Here is a 26,261-nt window from a genome sequence, read left to right as displayed (position 1 = left end):
AACATTCTGTCTTGTAAATGGCAGAAGCCAGGTTTCAGCCAGGTCTGTCTGATAACAAAGCCCCAGGAGACAAAAAGCAGGCTCTCTGAGAACTACCCAGACAGACTGCCAAGCACATAAACAACAATTAGAAATGCAATGCATATCCTTTCAACACCATGGCAACAATAGTTAAGGAAACCCACAGTGTTTTAAGAAAGTAAACAGCTAAAATTGTTAGTCACACTTTCTATAACCACATCCCTTACTTTGAATGGAAAACTACAGTGTTTTTTAAAGGCGTTACATTATAGACATTTAGAGAAGTGGAAATTTTCTGGAAATGATAGTTTTGGAGCTAACGAAAGACACTAATGTATCAATAAACCATCACATGAAATGAAAGAGTTTTTAAAAATTTAAAGGAAAATTTTGAACTGTTCATGTCTTCCACACCATATCCTGTGATTATTAAAAACAATATTTTTTTTCTGAAGACAGTAAAGTCTTTTCTATCCTTACTCCCTAACAGTTCCTGGTTTATACAATATGTTCAATAAATATGGGTTGAATAAATGAGTGGGTAAATAAACAAATGACATATGCTGTTGAAAATTCACAGGGATTTTCCTCAATAATTTATAAGTTGCCTTAGCAGCCATCATGACCTCTCTTCCTATCTTTTGAAACACAGCCTCAAATAGATAAGTCAGAGCTTTGGAAAGGAAGTAATTTTTCTAAAATGAGGGAAGGGAAAATGTGTCACCAATAAGCTCAAAGAGAAAACCAGAAAGGATAGGGAATTATTGGATTTAATGAAACAAGAGGGCAGGTAGAAATGAGACCAAATCTTACCAGCCCTGATCTCAAGAGATGCCGCCTTATCCTTGTATTGTTAAAATATCCAGCCAGGTGTTTATCCGTAAGACTATTATATGCTGCAAGTAATCTGGAACAGAAAAATGAAACCATTATGTTTTATGAAGTGTTGCTTGATAACCAAGGCAATTCTTGACTCTCATCCCCAAACTGTGCATAATCGTTCATTCATCCAGCCAGCCAGTCATTTACGTATGTGTTTAAAAAACAGGTATTGAGCACCTACTGTTTTCCAGGTTTGATGATAAGGACTGGGAGACAGCACTGATGCTGTTTTATCCCACAGACAAGTATGGAAATCAGACATGAACAATTAAATTGGTTATGAAAAATCCAATAATAGAAACATGCAAAAAATCGTGGGGACACAGAGAAGGAGACCACCAACACCAGTTGTCAAGAAAGTCTTCGTGGAGGAAGCCTGATGGAAAAGTAGGGGCGTCTTCAGAGGACCCTTCAGCCTCTGGTTACACACCCTAAATTCTAGTCACTCAAACTTCCTTGCACTCCCTGGACATATTCTCTCCTGTCTTCAGGACACGATGTACAGTCCCACTACTGGGAAGTCCTTTCCCTCAGCAGATATTAGCTAATGGAGAACATCTGTGATGCATGAGCATCTCTTCTCCCAAGAAACATCCCCTGATACAAACTGGGTGTGCTGTGTTACCCTCCCCTCTGTTCCTCTAAGACCTTGAGTTCCATTACACATCCACAATATGTCACTACTTATTTCTTAGGCTGCTCCTGTTGGTTCACAAACTGATGCCCACACACAGAGGGCAAGGGAAGAGTGAAAAAAAAAAAAGGCAGCCACTCCAGATTGGTAAGTGGCAGGTTTAATAAGCAAAGGAACTTCCTTAAGAGGCTTGTCTTGGGCAGCTGCAAGATGAGTAGCTCTCCACACCTGCCCATCAGAATCTCAAATTTTATATAGAGGCCTTAACTGGGTTCAATCATGTACAAGGTCCCGATGATCTCCACAACATATTGCTTTCTTAAGTCTGCACCCTTGAAAATGGTCCCCACTGTGGGAATGGCGGGCAGAACATATGCATTCCAAGGACAGGGGAGAGGGTGAGGAGCCTCTGATTGCCCAGGTCTGGCTTGAGGCGGTCACATCCTTTCAACGACCTCCTCCAACACCTCTGCTGGATTTGAAGGCCAGGATGGTGCATTATTCTCAGCATCCTTACTTATATATTATGTACCTAAATAATGATGTGTTCAACACATGAAGATACAATTTTGTTTGGGACTCATTCTTACTGGTATAAGTTTCAAGCTAAGCTTAAGCTCAGCAGTTTACAAGTGTTAACTTCCACATATAGATCCAGACAATTTCATTAATTCCACACCCAGAACCAAAAAAATAAAGTTCATAGATTACTGCTGATTTTTACGGTCTTTCGTTTAAAAGAGGACAAATTGGTTCCTCGGTTACATGGTCAATATAAGTCTATAAATCAAAGTTTGAAACTACTTTTTCTAAGTTTTAACCTATCCTTCATTAATTATTATCTGATGAAAGCAGGCACACATATACATATACATGTATGTATACATGTATGCATGCAGGTGCATCCGTGTGTGTGTGTATATTATACACTCATATAAATGTGAGTGTGTGTATATAGAGAGACACAAAGAGACAGAGGGACAGAAAGAAAACACACAAGCCTAAACATGGTCCTAACATAAAGTTGTCCTAAAAAAAATGCACACCCTATTACCTGCCACAAAGATTTATAATCTATACATTTCATGAGCAGCTGATCCCTAACTTATTCTGAAACAAGAACAGGGACTCATAGAATCGAGTAAATATCATTAGCAATAATTTTATTTAGCTATTTGCACTGCCTTAATTACATGGAGATGGTATTGGTGATCTTTTCCTGTCTCCTTTCTCCTTAATGCCCATCTCAGGAAAGTTCCATGCTGTCAAATGGTAAGGAAAGTTTAATTTTGTCCACAAAAGAGACTGAAAAGCAGTTACAAAGCCCAGAAGCCAAGGTGCCACATGAGAGTTGCAGACCCATGAACAGCTGCAGAAACCATTATTTCACTGGGTTTACGTAAAAAGACAACCTGAGAGCTTCAGTAATGCACATAGAAAACCAGCCCCGGATAATGCTTTGAAACCACCTTTTAAATGAACCGTCTTGGTGTCCTATAGTTCATCAAAGGTTTCCTGTCTCCAAAAGGTCAATGTTGTATCCCTTACCCTTTCTGAATCTCAGAATACCTTTTCAGCAACTCATTTCAGAAAGGTGAGCAGGTGTCTTTCAGTCCTAACAATCATGATTCCACAGTTCACCGATTCTTAAGATAAATCATTAGACTGATATCATATATAGTCTTTTGTCTGTTTTTCAGGCTCACATTTTAAAAAATCAATAGTTTTGGAATAGCTATGAGTGCTAAAACCCTGATTAAATGTAGTAGGGTCAAAATGTTAAGATAACGTGGACCTCCACTTTCCTATTGACTGTAAAATATCCCGTTCTTTTAATTCAGACTTTGAAACATTTTTAATATTTAGGTCTTAATAACAAAGCTTAGCCAGCTTTGGCACCACCTCATTCTAATTCTGCTCTCTCAGGCTCCTATTGAATGAGTCTGTGTGTGTGATTCCCCTCCGGTCTTACTGACAAGTGGAATAGATCCAGGCGAGCTGAAATCTTTGCACACAATGATTTTCTCACCTCTTCCTGTTTAGGAAAGATTGAGGGTCCCTGTTTGGGAGGCCATTTTTAGAGCATCTTTTTCCATGACTATGAATAATAACCAGCTGGGTCTCCCCAGGCTCAGCCATTTCTTTTTCAGACAATGCCTTAATTTTTTTAACTGAAACTTTAGATAAATGAATTGTTTGCTAACAAAACTATACTAAATTATATACAGGTTTAGTAAAATGGTTGTTATGGACTGAATGTATGTTTCCCCCCAAAATTCATAGGTTGAAATCCTATCCCCCCCGTGTGATGGTATTAGGAGATGGGGCCTTCAGGAGGTGACTAGGTCATGAGGGTAGAGCCCTCATGAATGGGATCAGCACCCTATAAAAGAGACTCCAGAAAGCTCCCATGTCCCTTCCACCATGTGAGGACACAGGAAGAAAATGGCCATCTGTGAACAAGGAAGCAAGTTCTCACCAGACACTGAATCTGCTGGTGCCTTGATCTTGAACTTACCAGCCTCCAGACCTGTAAGAAATAAATTTCTGTGGTTTAAGCCACCCAGTTTATGGCATTCTGTATAGCAGCCTGAACAAACTGAGACAGCAGCTAATGCAAACATTTCCACGGTCTACATATAAATGTCAACCTCATTCTGACCATCAAGCCTCCTTCACAGGGAGAGGGTAATAATCCTGTGGCTCAGTCACAACCATGATCTGTCACCTCCTTTCCACTCTGCTCCTCTTCATGGGTGCTTGGTATGGGTTTGCAGCCTCCCTTTGCATGTACTCAGTTACAAGAGCTTTACTGACCCAGCCACACTTTGATTTAGTAGAGCTCTTCTGATCTTTCTGCCTTTGTCCTCTCCACTCACTGCTACTGTTTCTCCTCACCACGCACATTTCTTCCTTGCACTCGGCACAACCCTGGGCCAGATGAGGTCGCCTCACCTGGGCTTCGGATTGTGTTGCACCTTGAGTATTCTACTCCCCTTGTAAGTTACTGCCTGCATCTGTTGCCAAAGCTGGACTTCATGGTCATGCTGCCTCAGTCCTGTGACCCTCTCCTGTTCCAATCCATAAGATCAACAACCACCTTGGTCACAGCGACCACCCGGCCACTGTGACCACGTCACTCAAAAGCCATGCTGTTCACACAAAGGCCCATAACTAATTGGCCAGACCAGCCCAACTCATTGACTTCTTTATGTGATGGACAAGACTATTTACCAACCCCTGTTCACTGGGTAGAGAAAGACCTCCTTTCCGGCTCAACGCACTGGAAGAAACTGTCCCCCAGGAAACAAAGCAACCCTATCTCTATGATGGTTCCCGTTTCCTCCACTTCAATCCACTGAGTATTAAGGAGCAGCTGCTGAGTCACTGGGAGAGCCGCCTTCCCAGCTATAGTCTTTCAACGCTCGACCCCTGAACCCCTGCCACCCACCATGTAGGTGACGTAATTGGGGCTCTGAACTAATAAGGTCAATTCCTAACAAGCCCTCCATTTGCCCCCAAAGAGAGAAAGAGTATTCCATAGAAACCCAGACTAACAGGAAAAGCACTATCATATTAATCAGGAAACATTTATTGTGTACTATTCTCAAGGCATTCTGTACAGCACCAGGGATCCAGAGATGGCACAGACACTACACTCACAGTGCTCCCAATTCAGTGGGGAGGTATGCATGCACATACAGTGTGTGTGTGTGTGTGTGTGTGTGTGTGTGTGTGTGTGTCTGTGTGTGTGTGTACTTGATTTCTTCCTCTGTCATAGGTTAATTCTTTCACAAATAGGTACTGAGTGTCCCCATGTCAGACACCGCGCCTTCAGCTGGGGAAGGAGTATAGTATCTCTATCCCATTCTGCAGATTACAAAGCTCTTCCATATACGTAGTCTCATTCGTTTGCTTTCAGGCCTCTGGAATGTGAGCAATATCTAACTGTCACAGCTCTTCCATCTTCCTAAAATGGAAAAGCTCCAAAACAAGATTATTGCTCAACATGAGTGAGTCCAAGGAAACCATGATGAGGGTAAGGTATCCTGGACCATACTGATAGAAGAATCTCTTGAACCCCAACCTTCTCTCCCAGCATGCTGGGCCCCACACTGTCTACTTCTGTGGAGGGAGAGGGATGTAGTGGTCAAGACTCCAGCTCCAGTCCGATCCTGGCTCCACCATTACTGGCTCCACAACCGGGAGCACGTGACTTAACCTCCCTGTCTATGCCTCGATTGTTCTGCCTTCCACAAGACACTTGGACACTCACACAATTCAGCCAAGTTCTTTGCCACTTTACAACAAGGATCACCTTTCCTCCAGTGTCCAATAACATATTCCTCATTTCTGTCTGAGACTCCATCAGAATGGCCTTTACCATCCATATTTCTACCGATGTTCTGGACATGATGTGCTGCGTAAGAAGATGGATGCTTCCTCTCCAGCTCCCTCTTCAGAATCACCTTAAAAGTCCCTTCAGGAGAAAATATTTTCAAACCATATATCTGATAAGTGGTTAATATCCAAAATATATAAAGAATTCATACAACTCAATAGCAAAAACAAAAACCCAAATAATCAGATTAGAAAATGGGTAGATCTGAATAGACATTTCTCCAAAGAAGGCATACAAATGGTCAACAGGTACGTGAAAAGGTGTTCAGCATCATTAGCCATCAGGAAGATGCAAATCAAAACCACAATGAAATATTACCTCACACCTGTTAGGATGATTATGATCAAAAAGACAAGAGATAACATGTTTTGCCAAGGATGTGGAGCGAAGGAAATCCTTATGCACCGTTGGTGGGAATTTAAATTGGCGTAGCCACTATGGAAAACAGTATGGAGGTTTCTCAAAAAATTAAAAATGGAACTCCCATATGATCCAGCAACCCACTTCTGGGTACATATATATAGGAAATAAAATTACTATCTCAGAAAGGTATCTGCACCCCTATGTTCATTGCAGCATTATTCCCAATAATCAAGACATGGAAACAACATAAGTATCCATCAACAGATAAATGGATAAAGAAAATGTGATACACACACATACACACACATACACACACATATACACTTGAATATTATTCAGCCACAAAAAATAAGGAAATCCTGCCATTTGTGACATGAACAGAACTTGAAGGCATTCTGCTAAGTAAAATAAGTCAGATTGTGAAAGACAAACACTGTATGATCTCACTTATATGTGGAATCTAAAAAATCCAAACATATAAACACAATAGAATGGTGGCTGCCAGGGGCTCAAGGGTGGGAGAAATAGGGAGATGTTGATCAAAGGGTACAAACTTCTGATTATAAGATGAATAAGTTCTGGGAATCTAATGTACAGCATGGTGACTTCAGTTAACAACACTGTATTGCACACTTGAATGCTGCTAAGAACGTAGATCTTAAATGATCTCAACACAAAATTTGATAATTATTTGAGGCTGTGGTAGCATTAACTAAACTTACTGTGGAAATCATTTTGCAATATATATGTGTATCAAATCATCACGTTGTACACCTTAAACTTACACAATGTTATATGTCAATTATATCTCAATAAAGCTGGAGAAAAAAGGTTTTGCATCTCACAACTTTTCCAGCCTCTACCTATTACCAGTTCCAAAGCTGCTTCCACACTTCTAGGTATTTGTTATGGCAGCACCCCACTTCTTGGTACCAATTTCTATCTTAGTCTATTCAGGCTTTGTAACAGAAATAGACTGGGTGGCTTAAACAACAGATGTTCATTTCTCACAGTTCTGGAAGCTGGAAGTCTGAGATCAGGGGGACAGCATGGTCGGATTCTTGTTGAAGGCCCTCTTCCTTGTGTGCAGATGGCCACATCTTCTCATTTGTTCGCATGGCAGAGAGAAAGAGCGAGGCAAGCTCTCTGATGTCTCTTCTTATAAGGGAACTAATCCCATCACAAGGGCTCCATCCTCATGACCTATTTCCCCAAAACCCCATTTCCAAATACCATCATACTGGGGATTGTGATTTCAACATATGAATTTGAGGAGTATACAAACATGAGACCATAACAGAAGGCATAACTGTCTCCATTTTGTAGATGAGGAAAAAAGACTTAGGTTAAGTCACTTGCCAAAGATTATGTAACCTAAACTTGTTCCTGATAACATACACCAAATCACAGTGAAACACACTTATAAGGACTTGCTAATGTGGGGACCAGGATGCTAAGTATAATAATGGAAAAATGTGGATCATTAAATACTCACAGAGATATAATTCTACCAATTTCTAGTACAGAGATAAGAAAACTTTAAATAAAAATTCTTCAGATGAAAATTAGCAAATACATACCCGTCATTTATAATTAGCCATATCATTAGCGTAAAAACAATGTACTGAAATCTTTAAATCATCTTACTCTCTTAAATATATATATTTCTGCAATCTACTTTATACTACAAATTACCTGGCACACTTGTTCAGAGAGAACATATAGAATGTTTTTAACACAACCAGTTTTATTTAGCTCAAACTGTTGTGACTTAGCCCATCTGAATTAATGAAATTTGTATTCGTTTATTATTGCTCTGTACAAAACTATCACATGCTAGTAGCTTGGAAACAACACAAATTTATTATCTTATAGTTCTGGATGTCAGAAGTCCGATACAGGTCTCACTAGGTTAAAATTAAGGTGTTGGCAGGGCTGCATTCCTTCTGGAGGCTCTGAGGAAGGATTCTTTTTCTTTCCTTTTCCACATTCTAGAGGCTGCCCACATTCCCTGCCTACATTCCTTGGCTCCTGGCCCCCTTCCATGCCAAAGCCAGTCAAGAATTTCTCATGATGCCATCTCTCTGATTCCGTTTCCTCTACCTCCCTCTTTCCCATTTAGGGCCACTTGTGCTTACTTACATTGGGTCCACCCAGATTAATCCAAAATAATCTTCTTATTTTAAGATCAGCTGCTAAGCAACCTTAATTCCATCTGCAACCTTAATCCCTCCCTTGCCATGTAAAGTAACATATTCACATGTCCTGAGGATTAAGACATGGACATCTTTTAGAGGCCATTATCCTGCTTACCACAAGGTCTTTCTACATCCAAATATCAGGAAGCAGAAACACTGGACACTGAATGTGATGGCGTTTGGGCTATGATGTATATTGTCCAGTGATTTATCATGCCAATGATCTCCACTTTCAAAAAGTACACTTCCCAGGTGGAGGAAGGCAGTTCTTGGAGCCACACCAGGATGTACAAAACAAGTTGGGACCTACTTTGCTGATCTAATTTTGATATGCCACATGTAAGCACTAAGACAAAAGAACAAGAGGTACACCAAGGAGCATTTCAAACAATTTACATTTTTTTCTCATAAGGATAATAATAGAGAGGTAACTTGCTTTAGGTGAATCTAATTTGTGAAAAGACAGATTATCCCATAGGACATAATTATATTCATGTCAAACACCATCTATTCAGCACTTAACACATTTCATTAAATTCAAATAATTATTATATAGAACACTAAGAAAGAAGAAAGTTTTACCAATTATACTATGACATACCATTGACTGTAACCTGCAAATGATTTTAGTAATATGAAATGTGAAAAAAAAATCATTTAGTATTAATGAAATAGATTACCACGCTTGTTTACTACCACACATATTTAGACACACCTGGAAAAGAGAAAAAAGAAGGCATAGAGAAGAATAAGGCAGGGTGTCCACCATTAAAAGCCTCAAAATGAGGTTAGAGAAAAGGATTTTATGCATAAAACAATTAGAGAGAATATAAAAGTATACTTAAAAAGCACTAACAGTGGTGTATTGGAGCTTGTCTATACTGGCTCTCGTAAGACAATTGTTAAAATGTTCAGGAATTTTGCAAGCCATTGTCAGCTTGAAATTGGCCAGCTTGGGAGTATTTACACCACAGAAATTGGCAAACACTACAAATCAGGGCTCTTTTTTCTTTCTGAAAAGCCAGTTTACCAGCACACCAATGACTAAATTTAAAAATAAGTGGCAAGATATATCACATGGGATAAATAAAATGATTCATTATATGAGTCAACATGTAGGCTTTACATCATTTTAATCCAGAAATTCATCTTTTGTATGTAGTATTTGACCCAAGGGGCTCATATTCAACTGTTTCCTATCCCTAATAAAAAAAAATAAGGGCTCCAACAAATACATTGACATTTTTCAGCAGCATTTTAAGAAATGTTATGCAAGATATCTCTTTACATTGCCACAAATGGAAAGGCTCAACTCACCTACCAATCTGGAAAAAGTGATTACACCATTTTATGCTTAACAGAATCAAGCGAGACTTAGGTGAATGAGTACAGTTTTATTACTAAGGATGAGAAGCCTAATGAAGAGGTGCTTTGCATTTCAGAGGTCACGAAATCTGCAATTTGTAGAGTTTGATAGTGCCCAAGGAGGGTCTATATCAAATTTCCACTGCTAAGGCAGGCTTCCAGCCAGATAAAATGTCTCTGCAACTCACATATTAAGTGCTTGTACTGGGAAAGCAAGTTAAAGAAATCACAGGATACTGTGGCTTGATTGCTTTCATGTTACAGTTCATGAGGAATGGAGCTCCATCCACCAACCCAAACGCCTCTCTTACTGTCCATCAGGAAAGATTTGCAAGAATCCACCGAATTCCCACTCTACGAAGAAACTCATCACACTCAAGCCACCCAAGTTGAAGATTTTGAATCTCAGTAAGAGTGTTAGCAAAGAAGTTGATAAAATCTAAATTGAAACAACTTCCTCAAATAAAATATCTGAAAGCAACACTAATAACCAGAAAAAGCTTTTTATCATGAAAAACTGCATGTCTGTTATTTAAGAGTGAGAAAATTTAAGAAATATGTGACCAGACACCTTAACTCTTAAGAGGCGCAATGATTTTCCTGTAATTATTTAAGGCAAATAAATCTCTAACACTTCCTGCCCAAAGTAAAAAAAAGGATGAGATTTAGAGCCAGAAGGCTTGAGGTCAAATTCTAACTCTACCCCTTAAAAGATGCCTGACCCTGGAGAATTCAATCTTCTTCTCTTTACAATTATTATCACCATGAAGTAAAATGCTGTGACTGCTTCCTGAAGTGGATGATCTATGTTTCCTGGCCTGGAAACAGATTTACCTGGAGCTATTACATCATTGGATTATAGAAATTCATATGTGAAAACGTCTAGTCAACTCCCTCATTTTTATATTCAGGAAACTGAGGTTCTAGAAGTAGGCATGATGGGGCTTCCCTGGTGGCGCAGTGGTTGAGAATCTGCCTGCCAATGCAGGGGACATGGGTTCGAGCCCTGGTCTGGGAAGATCCCACATGCCGCGGAGCAACTAGGCCCGTGAGCCACAACTACTGAGCCTGCGCGTCTGGAGCCTGTGCTCCGCAACAAGAGAGGCCGCAATAGTGAGAGGCCGGCGCACCGCGATGAAGAGTGGCCCCCGCTCGCCTCAACTAGAGAAAGTCCTCGCACAGAAATGAAGACCCAACACAGCCAAAAATAAATAAATAAATAAATAAATAATAATTAAAGGTGCTAATAATTTAAAAAAGAAGAAGAAGAAGTAGGCATGATTCATCAGTAAACTCAGATCAAAGTCCTCAAAAAGAAAATGCGGAATGTCACAGGAGTTCCCATAAAATTGTCCCTATCCCTTTCCTAGGGTCCTTGTCTTGCTACCTTCCACCAGAATTTCTTTCACCCATGTTTAATCAGTCCCTTTAGATTCATATAAGATTCTTTCCTGTATGTGCTTCCCACAAGTTGTAGAATGGAGCCATGCCCACGGTAAACACTCAGCCAAAACTGGTTGAATGAATGATTAATCAGTTAATAAAAACAAAATATATTGGTCCAATTCTTTGACCTATAACCTTTTAAAAAAAATCCCTGTGTAAGAATCACATTTCTTCTGCTTCAGGATAATAACTGAAAATAATCTATAACAAAACAGACCCAAAAGCATGCTTTATACATTCGGACGTTTTTTTAAATGCAGAGTGTTCAGTGTGGATGAGCACACGTTGCTGACGATGTTAGTTTTGTTGTTTTGGTTTTGTCAGATAAGTGCCTTTGCAGTGTGCTACAAAATTGCATTAGAAAAAAAAGTTCCCAGGGAGACAGGAAAAAAACCTTTTTTAGGAAACTTGAAGAACGACCAACACAGAAGAGCAATTGACATAAGGGTCAAATATTTTCCAAGCCTTTATAAGAAAACTCTTTGCCAACTAAAATTAAACCATGAATCTCTGCTGCCTGCCACTTTATAGAGGGTGATTGAACTGATATCGTATAAATGATTTTATATTACATTCTTCATTCTTTTTTATTTGCATCCAAACCTACCATATCTCAGCAATTATGCTAAATATTGATTGACAATCTCTCAGTTTATTCTAAGAATGCAGCCAGATGTGAACCATCATATTATTTTATTTATGCCTTTAATATGATGGTTTGGAATGACTAGTAAAAACAAAACTATTCTCCAAACTATGCTGACTGCTGGCAAGATAGTTTTCCAATGTTCAGGGATGAGGCAATAGGAAAACAGTGCATGGGGAATCAGCAGGCCTGAGACACACTAAGGTTGACTAGTTCCTTATAAGAACTGATTTGAGCCTCCAAGCTCTTCTCTGGAGACTTAAGAATTTTATATCTTTGAATAGCAACAACAAAAAAAATTGTGGCCACTTAAAAAATATTCATTAATAGAAACATAATATCCAAATTAAGGGAGAGAATGAGGCTGTTTGGAGGAAAGGTAACCAGCAGGAAAGTTCCAGAAACAAATCACTTTTATCACTAGTATTTATTGATCATTTCCCTTTTTTGTAGTGTACCATAAACTCTCTCTATAACATGCACTATATATTTTAACTCTCAAAACCACCCTGCAAAGTACTGTTATCCTCCCTCTTCACAGACGAGTAAACTGAGATGTAGAGTAGTTAGATAACTAGCTCACAACTAGGTAAAGGCAGATTCAGGAATCAAATGAGGGACCGCTCTGCTTTAATCACTAAACTGAGCTATGTTCTATGAGGCACAACTGTCCAGTGGAGCTCAGCCCGGGGAACGAAAGACATGTAGGGCGTCAGATAAGTGAGCAATCAGCCTGTAAAGGATGCTAAGAAGGTAGGACCATCACAGATGATGATTGAAAATTCTGGGAGGATATTTTGGCTCAGTAAAGGAAAATTGTTTAAATATCAAAGGAAGGGCCTGTAAGACGGTGTGCCCCATGCTCCTGAGACTGGATGGTTTTGTGACAGCAATGAAGGGTGTTAAGCAGGGAAATGGTAGGACCAGACTTTTTTTTTTAACATCTTTATAGGAGTATAATTGCTTTACAATGGTGTGTTAGTTTCTGCTGTATAACAAAGTGAATCAGCTATACGTATACATATATCCACATATCCCCTCTCTCTTGTATCTCCCTCCCACCATCCCTATCCCACCCCTCTAGGAGGACTCAAAGCACGGAGCTGATCTCCCTGTGCTATGCGGCTGCTTCCCGCTAGCTATCTATTTTACATCTGGTAGTGTATATATGTCCATGCCACTCTCTCACGTCGTCCCAGCTTACCCTTCCCCAATCCCCGTGTCCTCAAGTCCATTCTCTATGTCTGCATCTTTATTCCTGTCCTTCCTCTAGGTTCTTCAGAACCAATTTTTTTTTTCAGATTCCATATATACGTGTTAGCATATGGTATTTGTTTTTGTCTTTCTGACTTACTTCACTCTGTATGACAGACTCTAGGTCCATCCACCTCACTACAAATAACTCAATTTCATTCCTTTTTATGGCTGAGTAATATTCCATTGTATATATGTGCCACATCTTCTTTATCCATTCATCTGTCGATGGACACTTAGGTGGCTTCCATGTCCTGGCTATTGTAAATAGTGTAAATAGTGCTTAGGCAAAATATCACCAAGTAGTACCAATACTGCCACTCCTTGAAGTCACAGCTGATTACATTTGGGAAGCCTCTTTTTTCCCTTCTCATAATCTAATCTGATAATTTCTATGGTAACTCTCATTCGAATTACTTCTAAACAAAATTCAAATTCACTAAAAGAATATTGAACTTTGATTCTATGTGCTTCTGGATGCCCATATTTTCCAAAGCTAATTTTATGTTCGTATTTAATATTCAGCCCTTCTGCTGGGTTAGTGATAATCATGGTAGACAGTTCTAGGTATGGGGCTGACCTGTCAGGGAATAATCAACAAACACCTATGGGTAGGTCCACAAGCAGCTGTGCACTTGGCAAAAAAGTGCTGTGTTTTCTAAATGTACTTTTGATATATCACATGAGGGGAAAAACTAAAATTGTACTAAAGAATTTCTATCACACTTCTGTTGCTTATGTCCACCAAAGTTTAAGTTGGTTTCACAAGGGCTGGTTCTTTTAAAAATGTCATGCTGCTTCTAATCATTTTTGAGACCATATTACCAGTGGGTTCTCCACTCACCCCACCCTCTGGAAACAGAAAGATCCAGTTTAAGTCTTCTATTGCTACTTTTACTCTATAAGTTTCAACAAGTTGTTTAATCACTATTATCCTCAGTTTCCTCATCTGTAAAAGGGGGGAAATAACAGAGCTTCTATTAAAGATTAAATAAGACAAAGCCAGTAAAGCACCTAGTGCAGTGCATGGCATCATTCGCTACTGTAGTGTTTAGCAAAGTTTTATCCTTAAATGAACCGTATATACATTTGCCTGTGCTCAGAAAGGGGTAAACACACCATGCTTTGCGGTCACAGAGGAGGTACATCAAGACTTGAGAGTAGGGGGACAATTCAAAAAACCAGAAATGAAATGAAGTCTGCCAGTAGAAGGAAACCTAATAAATGCCAGGCCATGTGAAGAGGGGGTGAGGGAACTTGACTGTTCTAGGAAAAGGGAATATATGCAAAGGCCCAGGGGTGAGAAAGCACCATGGTCCCAGTCTTTACCCTATACTCCTGCACACACACACACTTCCAGAACCCCCATATGAAGCATGGAGGATTCCACTGTGTTTCAGGGGCCAGAGGATAAAACTGAGAGGGGGGTGGTCAGCATGCCAGCTGCCAGACATGAAGGAGTTTCATACAATTATTTTATGCAACAAATACAGAGTGCTTATTAGGTAACAGGCCCCGGGCTGTTGTAAGGTTACAAAGTCCCTGCTCTCAAATTATTTAAAACCAAGAGGAAATACAGGCATACCTCAGAGATACTGTGGGTTTGGTTCCAGATCGTTGCAATAAGGCGACTAGGGCAATAAAGCAAATATCATAATAAAGTGAGTTACATGAATTTTTTGCTTTCCTGGTGCATAAAGAAGTTACGTTTACAACATAATTGTAGTCTATTAAGTGTGCAATAGCATTATATTAAAAAAGTAATACCTTAATTAAAAACTACTTTATTGCTAAAAAATGTGCTAACCACAATCTGAGCCTTCAGTCAGTAATCTTTTTGGTAGTGGAGGGTCTTGCCTTGATGTTGACGTTGACGTTGATGTTGACTGCAGGGTGGTGGGTGCTGAAGGTTGGCGGCTGTGGCAGTTTCTTAAAATAAGACAACAATGAAGTTTACATCAATTGACTCTTTCTTTCATGAACGATTTCTCTGCAGCATGTAATGCTGTTTGATAGCATTTTACTCAGAGAACTTCTTTCAGAATTGGAGTCAATCCCCTCAAACCTTGTCACTGCTTTATCAATTAAGTTTATGTAATATTCTAAATGCTTTGCTGCCAACAATCTCCACAACACCTTCGCCAGGAGCAGATTCAGTCTCAAGAAACCACTTTCTTTGCCCATCCATAAGATACAACTCCTCAACCATTAAAATTTTACCATGAGAGTTCAGCAATTCAGTCACATCTTCAGGCCCTACTTCTAATTCTAGTTCTCTTGCTATTTTCACCACATCTGCAGTTCATTCCTCCACTGAAGTCTTGAACCCCTCAAAGTCATCCATGAGGGTTGGAATCAACTTCTTCCAAACTTCTGTTAATGGTGATATTTTGACTCTTCCCATGAATCACAAATGTTCTAAATGACATCTAGAATAGTGAATCCTATCAAATAATAAGAATCTTATTTCTTCAATATATTTCTTAAATAATAGACTTGAAATTTGAAATTACTCCTTGATCCATGGGCTGCAGAAAGGATATTGTGCTAGCAGGCATGAAAACAACATTAATCTCATCATACATCTCCATCAGAGCTCTTGGGTAACCAGGTGCATTGTCAATGAGCCGTCGTATTTTGAAAGGAATCTTTTTTTCTGAGCAGGAGGTCTCAACAGTGGGCTTAACATATTTAGTAAACCATGTTGTAAACGTGCTGTCATCCAGGCTTTGTTGTTCCATTGACAGAACGGAGGCAGAGTAGATGTCACATAATTCTTAAGGGCCCCAGGATTCTCTGAATGGTAAATGAGCATTGGCTTCAGCTTAAAGTCACCAGCTGCACTAGCTCCTAACAGGAGAGTCAGTCTGTCCTTTGAAGCTTTGAAGCCAGGCATTGACTTCTCCTCTCTAGCTATGAAAGTCCTAGATGGCATCTTCTCCCAATATAAGGTTGTTTTGTCTACATTGAAAATCTGTTGTTTAGTGTAGCCACCTTCATTAATGATCTTAGCTAGATCTTCTGGTTAACTTGCTGCAGCTTCTACAACAGCACTTGCTGCTTCACCTTGTGCTTTTATGTTATGAAGATGACATCTTAAACCTCGTGAACCAACCTCTGCAGCTTCCTCACCTCTCTCAGCTTTCATAAAATTGAAGAGACTTAGGGCCTTGCTCTGGATTAGGCTTTGGCTTAAGGGAATGTCGTGGCTGGCTTGATCTTCTATCCAGATCACTGAAACTTTCTCCAAATCAGCGATAAGCCTGTTTCACTTTCTTATCATTCATGTGTCCCCTGGAGTAGCAATTTTCATTTCCTTCAAGAACTTGTCCTTTGCATTCAAAACTTGGCTGACTGTTTGGCACAAGAGGCTTAGCTTTCAGCCCACCTTGGGCTTTTGACTTGCCTTTCTCACTAAGCTTAATCATTTCTAGCTTTTGATTTAAAGTGAGAGATGTATGACTCTTCTTTCACTTGAACACTTAGAGGCCATTGTAGGGTTATTAATTGGCCTAATTTCAACATTGTTGTGTCTCAGGGAATAGGGAGGTCCAAGGAGAGGGAGAGAGATAGGGGACCATCTGGTCAGTAGAGCAGTCAGAACAGACACAGCATTTATCAATTAGGTTTGCCATCTTATAGGGCTGGTTCACGGAGCCCCAAAACAGTTACAGTGGTAACATCAGAGTTCACTGATCACAGATCATGATAACAAATACAATAATGAAAAAGTTTGAAATATTGCAAGAGTTACCGAAGTGTGATACAGAGACATGAAGTGAACAAATGCTGTTGGCAAAAATGGTGCCAATAAACTGCTCCATGGAGGGTAACCACAAACCTTCAATTTGTAAAAAAAACACAATATCCTTGAAGCTCGATAAAGTGAAGCACAATAAAATGAGGTATGCTTGTAACGGCAGGATAGTCTGATGTGCTACAATCATAACGGTTTATCACGCCCAGCATGCATGAACTCATTTAATCTTCAAAACACTCTATGCATCAGATTTTTAATCCCATTTCACAAACAAGTGAACTATGCCCACACAGGATGGGTATCCCAGAAGAACTGAAATCTGCACTGGGTCTTGAATGACAAGTCAAGTGTTGAGGGAGGGAGTAAAATGTAAATGGGTGATGACACAGGCAGAGGTGCTATCCAGACTCATGCTAAGAAGGGGGAAGATCATATACAAAATGTCCCAGAGAGACAGAGCACAAATTCCCGGTACTCAAGTTGAAACTTGTTAACCATTTACCATAGAATTAGCACAACCAAAGAGAGTTGAGTTCTATAGTATTATTAACTCTTCAATTAAGTCAGCTACGTATTATATGTCAAATAGGCTTTAGTGGGTTGTCTTGGCTTAGAAATCTGATCACTATTGATACTTGACCTTGGAATATAATCTTGGATAGATGCAAAGAGCCTACTTAAAATAAAACAAAAACAAACAGCCACTAATGAGGGCAACACCAATAAAGCTACCACACATGTTGGGTGGGAAAGGGTAATATAATCAACCCCTTTAAAAATCTTTTCATTCCTCTAAAATATAATTCTTATGTGCAGTAGTAAGGTTTAAAACAGTAAGGACATCTGGTCAAAGGTTAAAGAGGTTGACTAAATTTTAAATGATCAATCATTAAAAAAAGTACTCATAATGTTTCACCAGTCCTTCTAGCATTTGTCAATGGCAAAGTAATGAGGCAGTTTCCTGAGTTTGTCCTGAATTCTTGAATTAGATAAGAAAAGTAAGTATTCTGGGGAAGTAAAAATGCTCTGGGTTAGAGTTTCCATTTTTATAAAAATTCTCAGTTGTCCAGATCATGGTTTCTTTAAAGGGGAAGCCTCATTTTCGGGGTTATGAATAGGTGGATCAGTGCTCACTTTCACTGTAAAAATTCATGAATTTAAGAACAGGTTACTATTTAAAATAAATTAGTTTAATTGAACAAGAAAGTGATTTATGGTCTGGAAATACATTCCTTGTTTTCCCTCCCAATTAGTTTAGGCTATCTCTGCTTATTTTGAGCTGTATATTTATGTATTTTTGGTTGATGTACTTTGAGAATTAAATCTTAAGGATGTGTTAACTAATCTTGTTATAGTAATCACTTCATAATATATACATATCTAAAATCATCACTATTGTACACCCTAAACTTACACGGTGTTATTTGTCAATTATATCTCAACAGGCTGGAAAAATAAAACTAGAGAAAGAAAAACAGACAAAAAAAGACTTAAGCAGCATATGCTTTGCACAAAGATCAAAGTAAATACACATCAGCTGTCATTCACGGAGTCTCAAATATGTGCCAACAGTCCTGCAAAGGAGGTATTTATTTGCCCCATTTTTGAATGAGGAAAGTGAGACAGAGAAATTCACTTCTTGAGTTCACATAAGGCATAACTGAGATTCAAACCTATGTCTTTCTGACTCCAAAAGTATTCCTCTCTCTACTGTAGCATGCTTATCTCATATTTTTTAAATGAAACATTGAGTTTCCTTTTGGAATATCATTCCTTTTCATGTAGAAGAACACAAAAAAATAAGGACAATTTTCAGACAGTTCCAATTCTGCAGATACTTCAAACCCTTGTTCGTATCTCCTTTGAAATGCTCTAGCTTTCTGCCCACACTCCCCACCACAATTTCTTAATTTCCTCGGGTCCCATCTCCCAGCTTCCTTCTTGAGCTCCCCTGCTCCCTGTCATAGGACTTTGGGATCTGGTTCCTGCTCCATGCTCTTGCATTTGGCCCTGAAACTGCAGACTTTTTCCCTTCCCTGCGTCAACGACCTCACTAAGGACTGGAACCTCAAACCCCTCTCCACAGGCTGTAGCCTGAGATCAGCCTCACCCACTCCCTAAGCGCACATCCAATCCTGGAAGACTCCAGCCAAGGTCAAAGCTCTCAGTCTCAAGTTTGACTGAGGGGAAAGGAGATTTTGTAAGAAAGAATTTAACTGTTATAACCTTATGTAAATCCCTGTGAATTGTGGTGAAATAGTCATTTTTCTGGCAGTTCAAGACAGAGATTCCAGTTTCAAGGAGAAGAAATACTCAATCTCACTTTTGAAAAGGTTTAGGAGATGAACAGAAATAAATCTGAAATTAATTTCTGACTTAGAATTGAAGGCAAAGATCTTTCAGTTAAAAAAAGAAAATCCGGGGCTTCCTTGGTGGCACAGTGGTTGAGAGTCTGTCTGCCAATGCAGGGGACACGGGTTCGAGCCCTGGTCTGGGAAGATCCCACATGCCGCAGAGCAGCTAGGCCCGTGAGCCACAACTACTGAGCCTGCGCGTCTGGAGCCTGTGCTCCGCAACAAGAGAGGCCGCGATAGTGAGAGGCCCGCGCACCGCGATGAAGAGTGGCCCCCACTTGCCACAACTAGAGAAAGCCCTCGCACAGAAACGAAGACCCGACACACCCAAAATATAATTAATTAATTAATTTTTTTTAAAAAAAGAAAGAAAATCCTAGTGTGCACACTTGGTATTGTATCTGAGGTTCCAAAAAATGAGCAAGAGAAAGTAAGTGGAAGTTAAAGACAAAACCAAATTTGAGGTATCGACTTCTCAGGCCAGGCCAGCTTTTGCTTGGTTTTATAGCAAAAAAAAAAATGTCTTGCCTGCTCCTAAGAGCTTGTCAGCTAAATAAACAAGCAATGTTGTTGTCTTCTCTCACTTATTCAAAGTCACAACTGGCTACTATTGCCCTGGCAGTGATGACTGTAATTATAATACTACGTTTTTAGAGAGTACTTTGTACTTTCCTTAAATGTGTCCAGATGTTTCTCCCCTCTTTCAAAACTCACCCCCCAAAATTTAATCTCTCTAGGATGCCTTGTCCAATTAATCCAACTCTACATCTAGCTCAGGACTTGGGTATGGCAGTTCTCCTACAGAAAGCTGGGCATACTCATGTATGTTGCATCTAAGCTACCAGGCACTAAGTTAGCACATTAACACTACTATGTGCCAGGCCCTGTACTAAATGCTTTAAAGTATTTCATTCAATCCTCACAACAACCTACAAAGCAGACATATATTCCACCAGGATGAAAAAAGCAAGAATCAGAGAAATGATACAGAATTTATGTAGGGTCACACAGCAGCTATGTAGCAAATCTGAAGTCAGACTATCCACATCCAGAGCCAGACATCTCATCACTAAAGCTCTGCGCTGGACACTGCTGACGGGCTACCAGAAGCCATTCCCAAACCCTTCTCCCTTGCCTATCGCCCACAGAAGTTAGGAAAGTCAAATCTATTCTTTCCCACTCTCTCTCGTAACTAGGCATGTTCATTGATGCAGTTCTGGACAACAAGATATTAAAGAAAGTCTACTGGAAAGTCCTGGAAATGTCCTCCTCCCAGATTTTTTAAAAAATGTCCTTTTTTGCATCCATCTTTTTCCTTTCTGTTTGGGATGGCTTTATAAAGCTACTGTGCATGGATCTAGGGTAGTCATCTTGGTACCATGAGGAAAAGACCCCAAAAATTATAGAGATAAGGACGCTGATATTACAATAAAATAGAATTGCCTACCTCCAGACTACTTGTGAAATAAATAATAAGCGTTGTTATGGTTTAAGCCACTATTCATTTGGTTTTCTGTTACTTGCCATTGAACATATTCCTGACTGATACCTACTAATCACCCTGCTGCCCGAGGATGGCAAAACTCAATGAAGGTTAGTGACTTTTAAATCTTTTTTTAAAACTCACTATTCAGGCCTTTTCCAGAACTCAAATGAATTTCTGGAAGAGAATACGTGCTGAATATGGTAACTTGCTGACTAGCACTTAGTAGGCACTCAGTAAATATTAATTGAATCGATGAGCAAACATACTCTTGGGACTTACCATAAATGATCACTAAAATCGGTGACGTATGTCAGCAATTACTGAGCTAAGTCCTGGGGATACATGGAAGATGTAGAGGGGTGTGGTCTGCACTCTCAAAGAGTTTGCAGTTTATAAGGGAAATATGAAGACAACTGGAACGCTATGAGGGAAGGGCCCACATGGTACTTGCTGGTTAACTTTAAAACAGTAGTGTCTTAGAAACAGCTTTTTAAAACAGTGGAGCTTTGTTGAAATAGGAATAATCACTTTAAAAACAGGAATAATGCACAGGAAAATGGAGAAGAAAGAAAATGACCAAAATGCTAACTAGGATTATTTATGGATGGTAGGATTTCAAGCAATTTTGACTTTCCTCTTTGAATTTTTCTGCTCCAAGTAGAAAATTTTCAAAAAACAGATAAGTACAAGGAGGAAAATTAAAAAATCTCTTGTGTCACTAATACCCAGATATTTGAGATCCCTTCTATTAACCTAATTTACAGCAGATTAGTTTTACTTGAATCTAAGCAACAGAAACAATATTATTATAAATATCTTGGAGCAAGCTATGAAGAGAAACAACTTCTTAAAATGAGAGCTACATAATATTCACAAATATGAAATATTATAATCCATGGCATATAGAGAATGCCAAATTAACTGCTACTATAAAATATTATGATTCAATTCATTTCAAAATCCTTAGTTTATAATGCTGTTTCATAACTACTATGTGCAGTTTATATTGTCTGTTTAGTTCCCTGCTGTGTCTTCCCTTGTTTCAATATTTTGCCCTAAGAATTTTCATTAATTTATAAATGTTCATAACTATTATAAGAAAATAATAACAGTCACAGAAAAATGGATCACCAGCTTAAAAGGTTCAGTTTTCTACCCCAAGTAGTGTCAGACGGAGAGGTTGGAAGTAATTTGATTACTAATCAGACTTAACAAAAGAAAAGCTCAGTACTTACCAGTAGAGATCATTGACTTACTGCCGTAATTATTTCTCCTCACTAGTCCTTTAATCACATTTTCCATTTGCTTTTATTTTTATCTACCTTTTTGAACCTCTGGCTTCCAATCTCCACTCCCTATGACCCTCATATTGTTAAATCGTTTATTCTCAGTGACCCTACACTTCTCATAAAAACCATCTTCAGCTTTAGCAGGACCAAGTGGGGAAAAAAAAGCATCAGGAGTTGCAAACAGGTTGTATTAGTGTGCTAGGGTTGCCATAACAAAGTATTGAAGACTGGATGGCTTAAACAGAAATGTATTGTCTCACAGTTCCGGAGGCTGGAAGTCCAACATCATGTTGTCAACAGAGTTGGTTTCTTTTGAGGACCATGAGGGAAGAATTTGCTCCAGCCTCTGTCTTAGTCTTACAGTTGGCCATTTTCTCTCTATACCTTCTCATAGTCTTCTCTCGGTATGTACACGTCTGTATCCTAATCTCCTCTTCTTATAGGGACACCAGTCATATTAGATTAGGGCCCACCCCACTGACCTCATTTAACCTTAATTAACTCTTTAAAGACCCTACCTCCAAATATAGTCATATCTGAGCTTCTGGGTGTTAGGACTTCAACATATGAATTTGCAGGGCAGGGAAGAGACACAATTCAGTCCAAAACACAGGTATAATCAGAAAGGTGATCAATTTAAGTATGTAACATGGATTTAGACGAAAGTAACAAAGAATATATTTCCGGTACAAAGAAATGCAAGCTGCTGCACTTTGATTCTGAATTATGTGCTGACAAACATAAAAGGATCACTGATGATCCACCCAAAGAGGGAACAGATACCTTCTGGATCCTGCCACATCCATGCAGGTAGTTGGGATGGATGAGAAAAGGATAATGAAACTCTATAAAGAGAGTACCCAGAGCACGGGGCAGAAGAAAAAACTGCGCCTCACAGTAATCTGCCCATAGACCAAAAAAAAGAGTTAACCATACAAAAGGGACAGGAGATAAGAAGAAAGAGTGAGAGGAGACCCGCCAGACAATGAGTAATTATTAAAAAGTCCAGATCCAAACATCTATACTTTGAAATGGTCTTCACTTTTAAAGTATGTTTCTTGTGGCTCATTATAAAAGCAACGATTTGGATCTTACAGTTGGGTTGACTTTTTTAGCCAGCACAAGATACAAATGTACTATATGGTAAAAATTACCCTTAAAAATTTAATTAATAAAGTACAATAGTCATGGTTTTGTGTATACCACACTATTCAGTAATTCTTTGTATGCTTAAGTTTGAGAACAATGGAGCTAGGTGAAAGCAAGGAACTAAGGGAAAATCAAAGTGCAGTGTCCATACACTCAAATAATTTGCTTTTGAGGACACTAAGCAAGTCTTGTTCAATGCAGTCAGTGAGGCAGGTTGAGACCTGAGACCCTTTGCTGCAGTGCTGCAATGCTTGCACCTGGACACACCTCTCCTCGAGCAACAAAATACAAAGAAACTATATGGGACTAAAAATAGTTGCATGCATGTTCAGTTGGGGCAAATTCTGGACAAAAGATACAAAGAGACCCAAAAATCCAACTGCCACTTTTGAAGAGCCCGGAGCAAAAGCAGGGTACTGCACATGCCCCCTGCGCACAACACCACCTAAGGGGTGGGCAAAACACCTAAGCCACCCCTCTGGCCTGACCTCTGGACACACCCCTGCCCTCACCCCATATACTGAACAGGCTCGCCAGCCCCCCCTCAGGGAGCGAGCAAGCATGAGAATCTGTTGTTTGTTCTCACTCCCACCTCCTTCAGCAGGGGCCCCAATAAAGCCTTGCCTGAATTTCTTGTCTGGCCTCTGACCAACCTCTGTTGATTCAGGAGTCCAAGAGCCCTGGTCGGTAACATATTGGGTTGGCCAAAATGTTCGTTCTGTTTTTTCCGTAACATCTTATGGGAAAAACCCAAACAAACTTTTCGGCCAACCCAATACTTTGTGGCAACCATGAAGGGACTATTGTTCCCTTCCCAGGAGAGGATCTGGGCACCTCTGGGACCACCAAATGCGGCTTCCCTGTGGGTGACAAGTGGCCACCTGAACCTCTTGTTTCAGCATCACCACATTTGGTAAGTCTGCCTTCCTGGCCCCTGGAGGCCTCAGTACCCTCATTCAGGCAATGCTTTCCCCCTCCCCTTTGTCCTTTTTCTCTCACCACTTTTCCTTTCCCCTTTGTCCCTTTCCCTTTCCTGAAATCTCTCTACTTCTCTCTCTGTCCTCTCCTCTCTCACTTCTGCCCTATCCTTCTGAGAGAGTGGACATCAGACAGAAAAAGCATCACTCCTCTCAGCTTGTGAGACCATGCTCCCTTCATCCGGCAATGGCTCACCTCGACAGGTGACAAGCAGAGGTGGGAGAGGCTCACCTCACACCACGCAGACTGTGGTCCAGCGGGGTCTCTCTGACTGGAGATTTATGGGAGTGATAGAGGTTCAAACCTCATATCTTGTAGAGGCTGGAAGTCTGATCATCCCAATATCCTCACCTTTATTTTCCTGCCACCAAGAGAAGTCCTGCTGGGAATGGGCTGAGGCGGCAGATTTCTATATACTGGTGTATGTGTGGGTGAGAGTCCCACCTGAGGGCTGCAGTCCCACAGACGAAGTACAGCTGGCTGGCTTCCAGGCTTGATCACCTCTCCTCCTTTACCTCTCCTTGGTCCTCATACTTGCACTCCCATACCCTTCATCCTAAAAACCTCTTGTTTGTGTCTTTAAGTTTTTTGTTTTATGTAGTTTTGTCTGTCCAACTGCTCCCTCAAGGCTCTGTCGACATTGTGGGCATGGTGGAGCACTCAAGCTTTGAAATACAAACACAGCCCACACTACCTGAGACACCAGCCTTGGGTTACTTAGCGGGATTTTAAAGAACAAAAAGGAAAGGAGAGGGGCTTGTACCTCTCTCCTCTCCCTTTGCAATGTAACTATTCTGCCTGGGCTCTCAAGAACTACCTGATTCATCTGTAGTCCCCCAGACTGAAGGAAAAAAAGGGGCTATTTTAAATTCAAGTGGGAAAACTATGAGATCTCTGGTTCTGTAAAAATTGGTTTGTCTGGCTTTAGCTTGTGGGTTTAGTTAATACAGACCTGCCTTGAGAGCCATCAACATTAAGTATAATACTTTCACTGTACCTAAGGTTATTGGAAGTCAATAAGTGAATATTGTTTCTGTTATAAAATCTGTCAACCAGGAAAATAAACTGATATGATTAAATTTTTAAGTAAATGTAACTGGGATAAGAACTTTTTGGTAAACTCTGTAGGAATAATTATGTTTTGGAAACGTCCATCTAAAACAGTCTCTCCAAATTTTGGTAATTTGAAACTAAATTAAGTTAAATTATAAGAATTCGTTGAATATTCAGGCCATTTCAAATAAGAGAAGATATTGGAACATTAACTGCTAAACAGGTCTAAATTTACCTACTTTTGTCTTCTTATGAGAGAGAAATTAAGCTGTTTGGTGCCGCCTTGAGATGTTTTTCTACCAATTTACGGAATGCAAATGTAAAAGACAGTTCATGGTTGCTTAAGGAAAGTAGGATGTGTGTTTTCAGAAAAGAAGGTATGAGGAATGGAAATATGTTTTGTTAAAAGAAAAAGGGTGATTTTTTTCCTAGAGCTGGCTATTTCTGAATGGGAAAAGAATATGGGATATAATATGGCTACATGAAGTTGCAGAAGGTTTGAGAAAAAGGAACATTGGTTAAAGAATTTCGTATGTGGTCAGGACTTTCTAAGGCTCGATTAAATTTAATTAGGAAAATGAATTTTATTAAGAGTAGGTTGATGGAAGACTGGATTTGGTTTCTCTCATAAGAGAACAAAGTTTTCCTGGAATGCTGCTTTTAATAACAGACTGTGTGGGTTCCTATGCCTTGAAGTGATCTATATTTAATTTTGATTTTTTTTCCCCACCTTAGCTCAAGGAATAAGTATTGTTTCACAGAAACCTATGATCCTATCTAACAGGGTGTTTTAAAACTTTTAAAATTTTTGACAGATTTCCCAAATACATCATGGTTATTCTGGCCCACTGTTGCACCCCGGATGAAAAGGAGCATATACTGAGAAAGGCCAGGGAACACGCAGATGGCCTACTGGCCACCAATCCATACCACCAAATTTATCAGATGGGTGGGGATGCAATCCCAGAACATGACCCACAC

The 26,261-nt window shown here is 39.7% G+C and overlaps 1 protein-coding gene across 3 annotated transcripts in view; it reads right to left on the bottom strand.

The window, feature by feature from the left end:
- ERICH3 (glutamate rich 3) overlaps window positions 1–26,261 on the bottom strand; it is a 118,360-nt gene that overhangs the window by 81,214 nt on the left and 10,885 nt on the right. For all 3 annotated transcript variants that reach the window (XM_082418763.1, XM_082418765.1, XM_082418764.1), the window contains exon 2: window positions 835–928. In XM_082418763.1, the coding sequence (XP_082274889.1) occupies window positions 835–928 (94 nt within the window). The remainder of the gene's footprint in view (window positions 1–834; window positions 929–26,261) is intronic.

The sequence above is a fragment of the Balaenoptera physalus genome (assembly GCF_965194825.1).
Source record: "Balaenoptera physalus genome assembly, chromosome: 1".
Taxonomy (NCBI): Eukaryota; Metazoa; Chordata; class Mammalia; order Artiodactyla; family Balaenopteridae; genus Balaenoptera; species Balaenoptera physalus.
The sequence above is the reverse complement of the archived record's forward strand: the minus strand, read 5'-3'. Positions and strand labels throughout refer to the sequence as shown.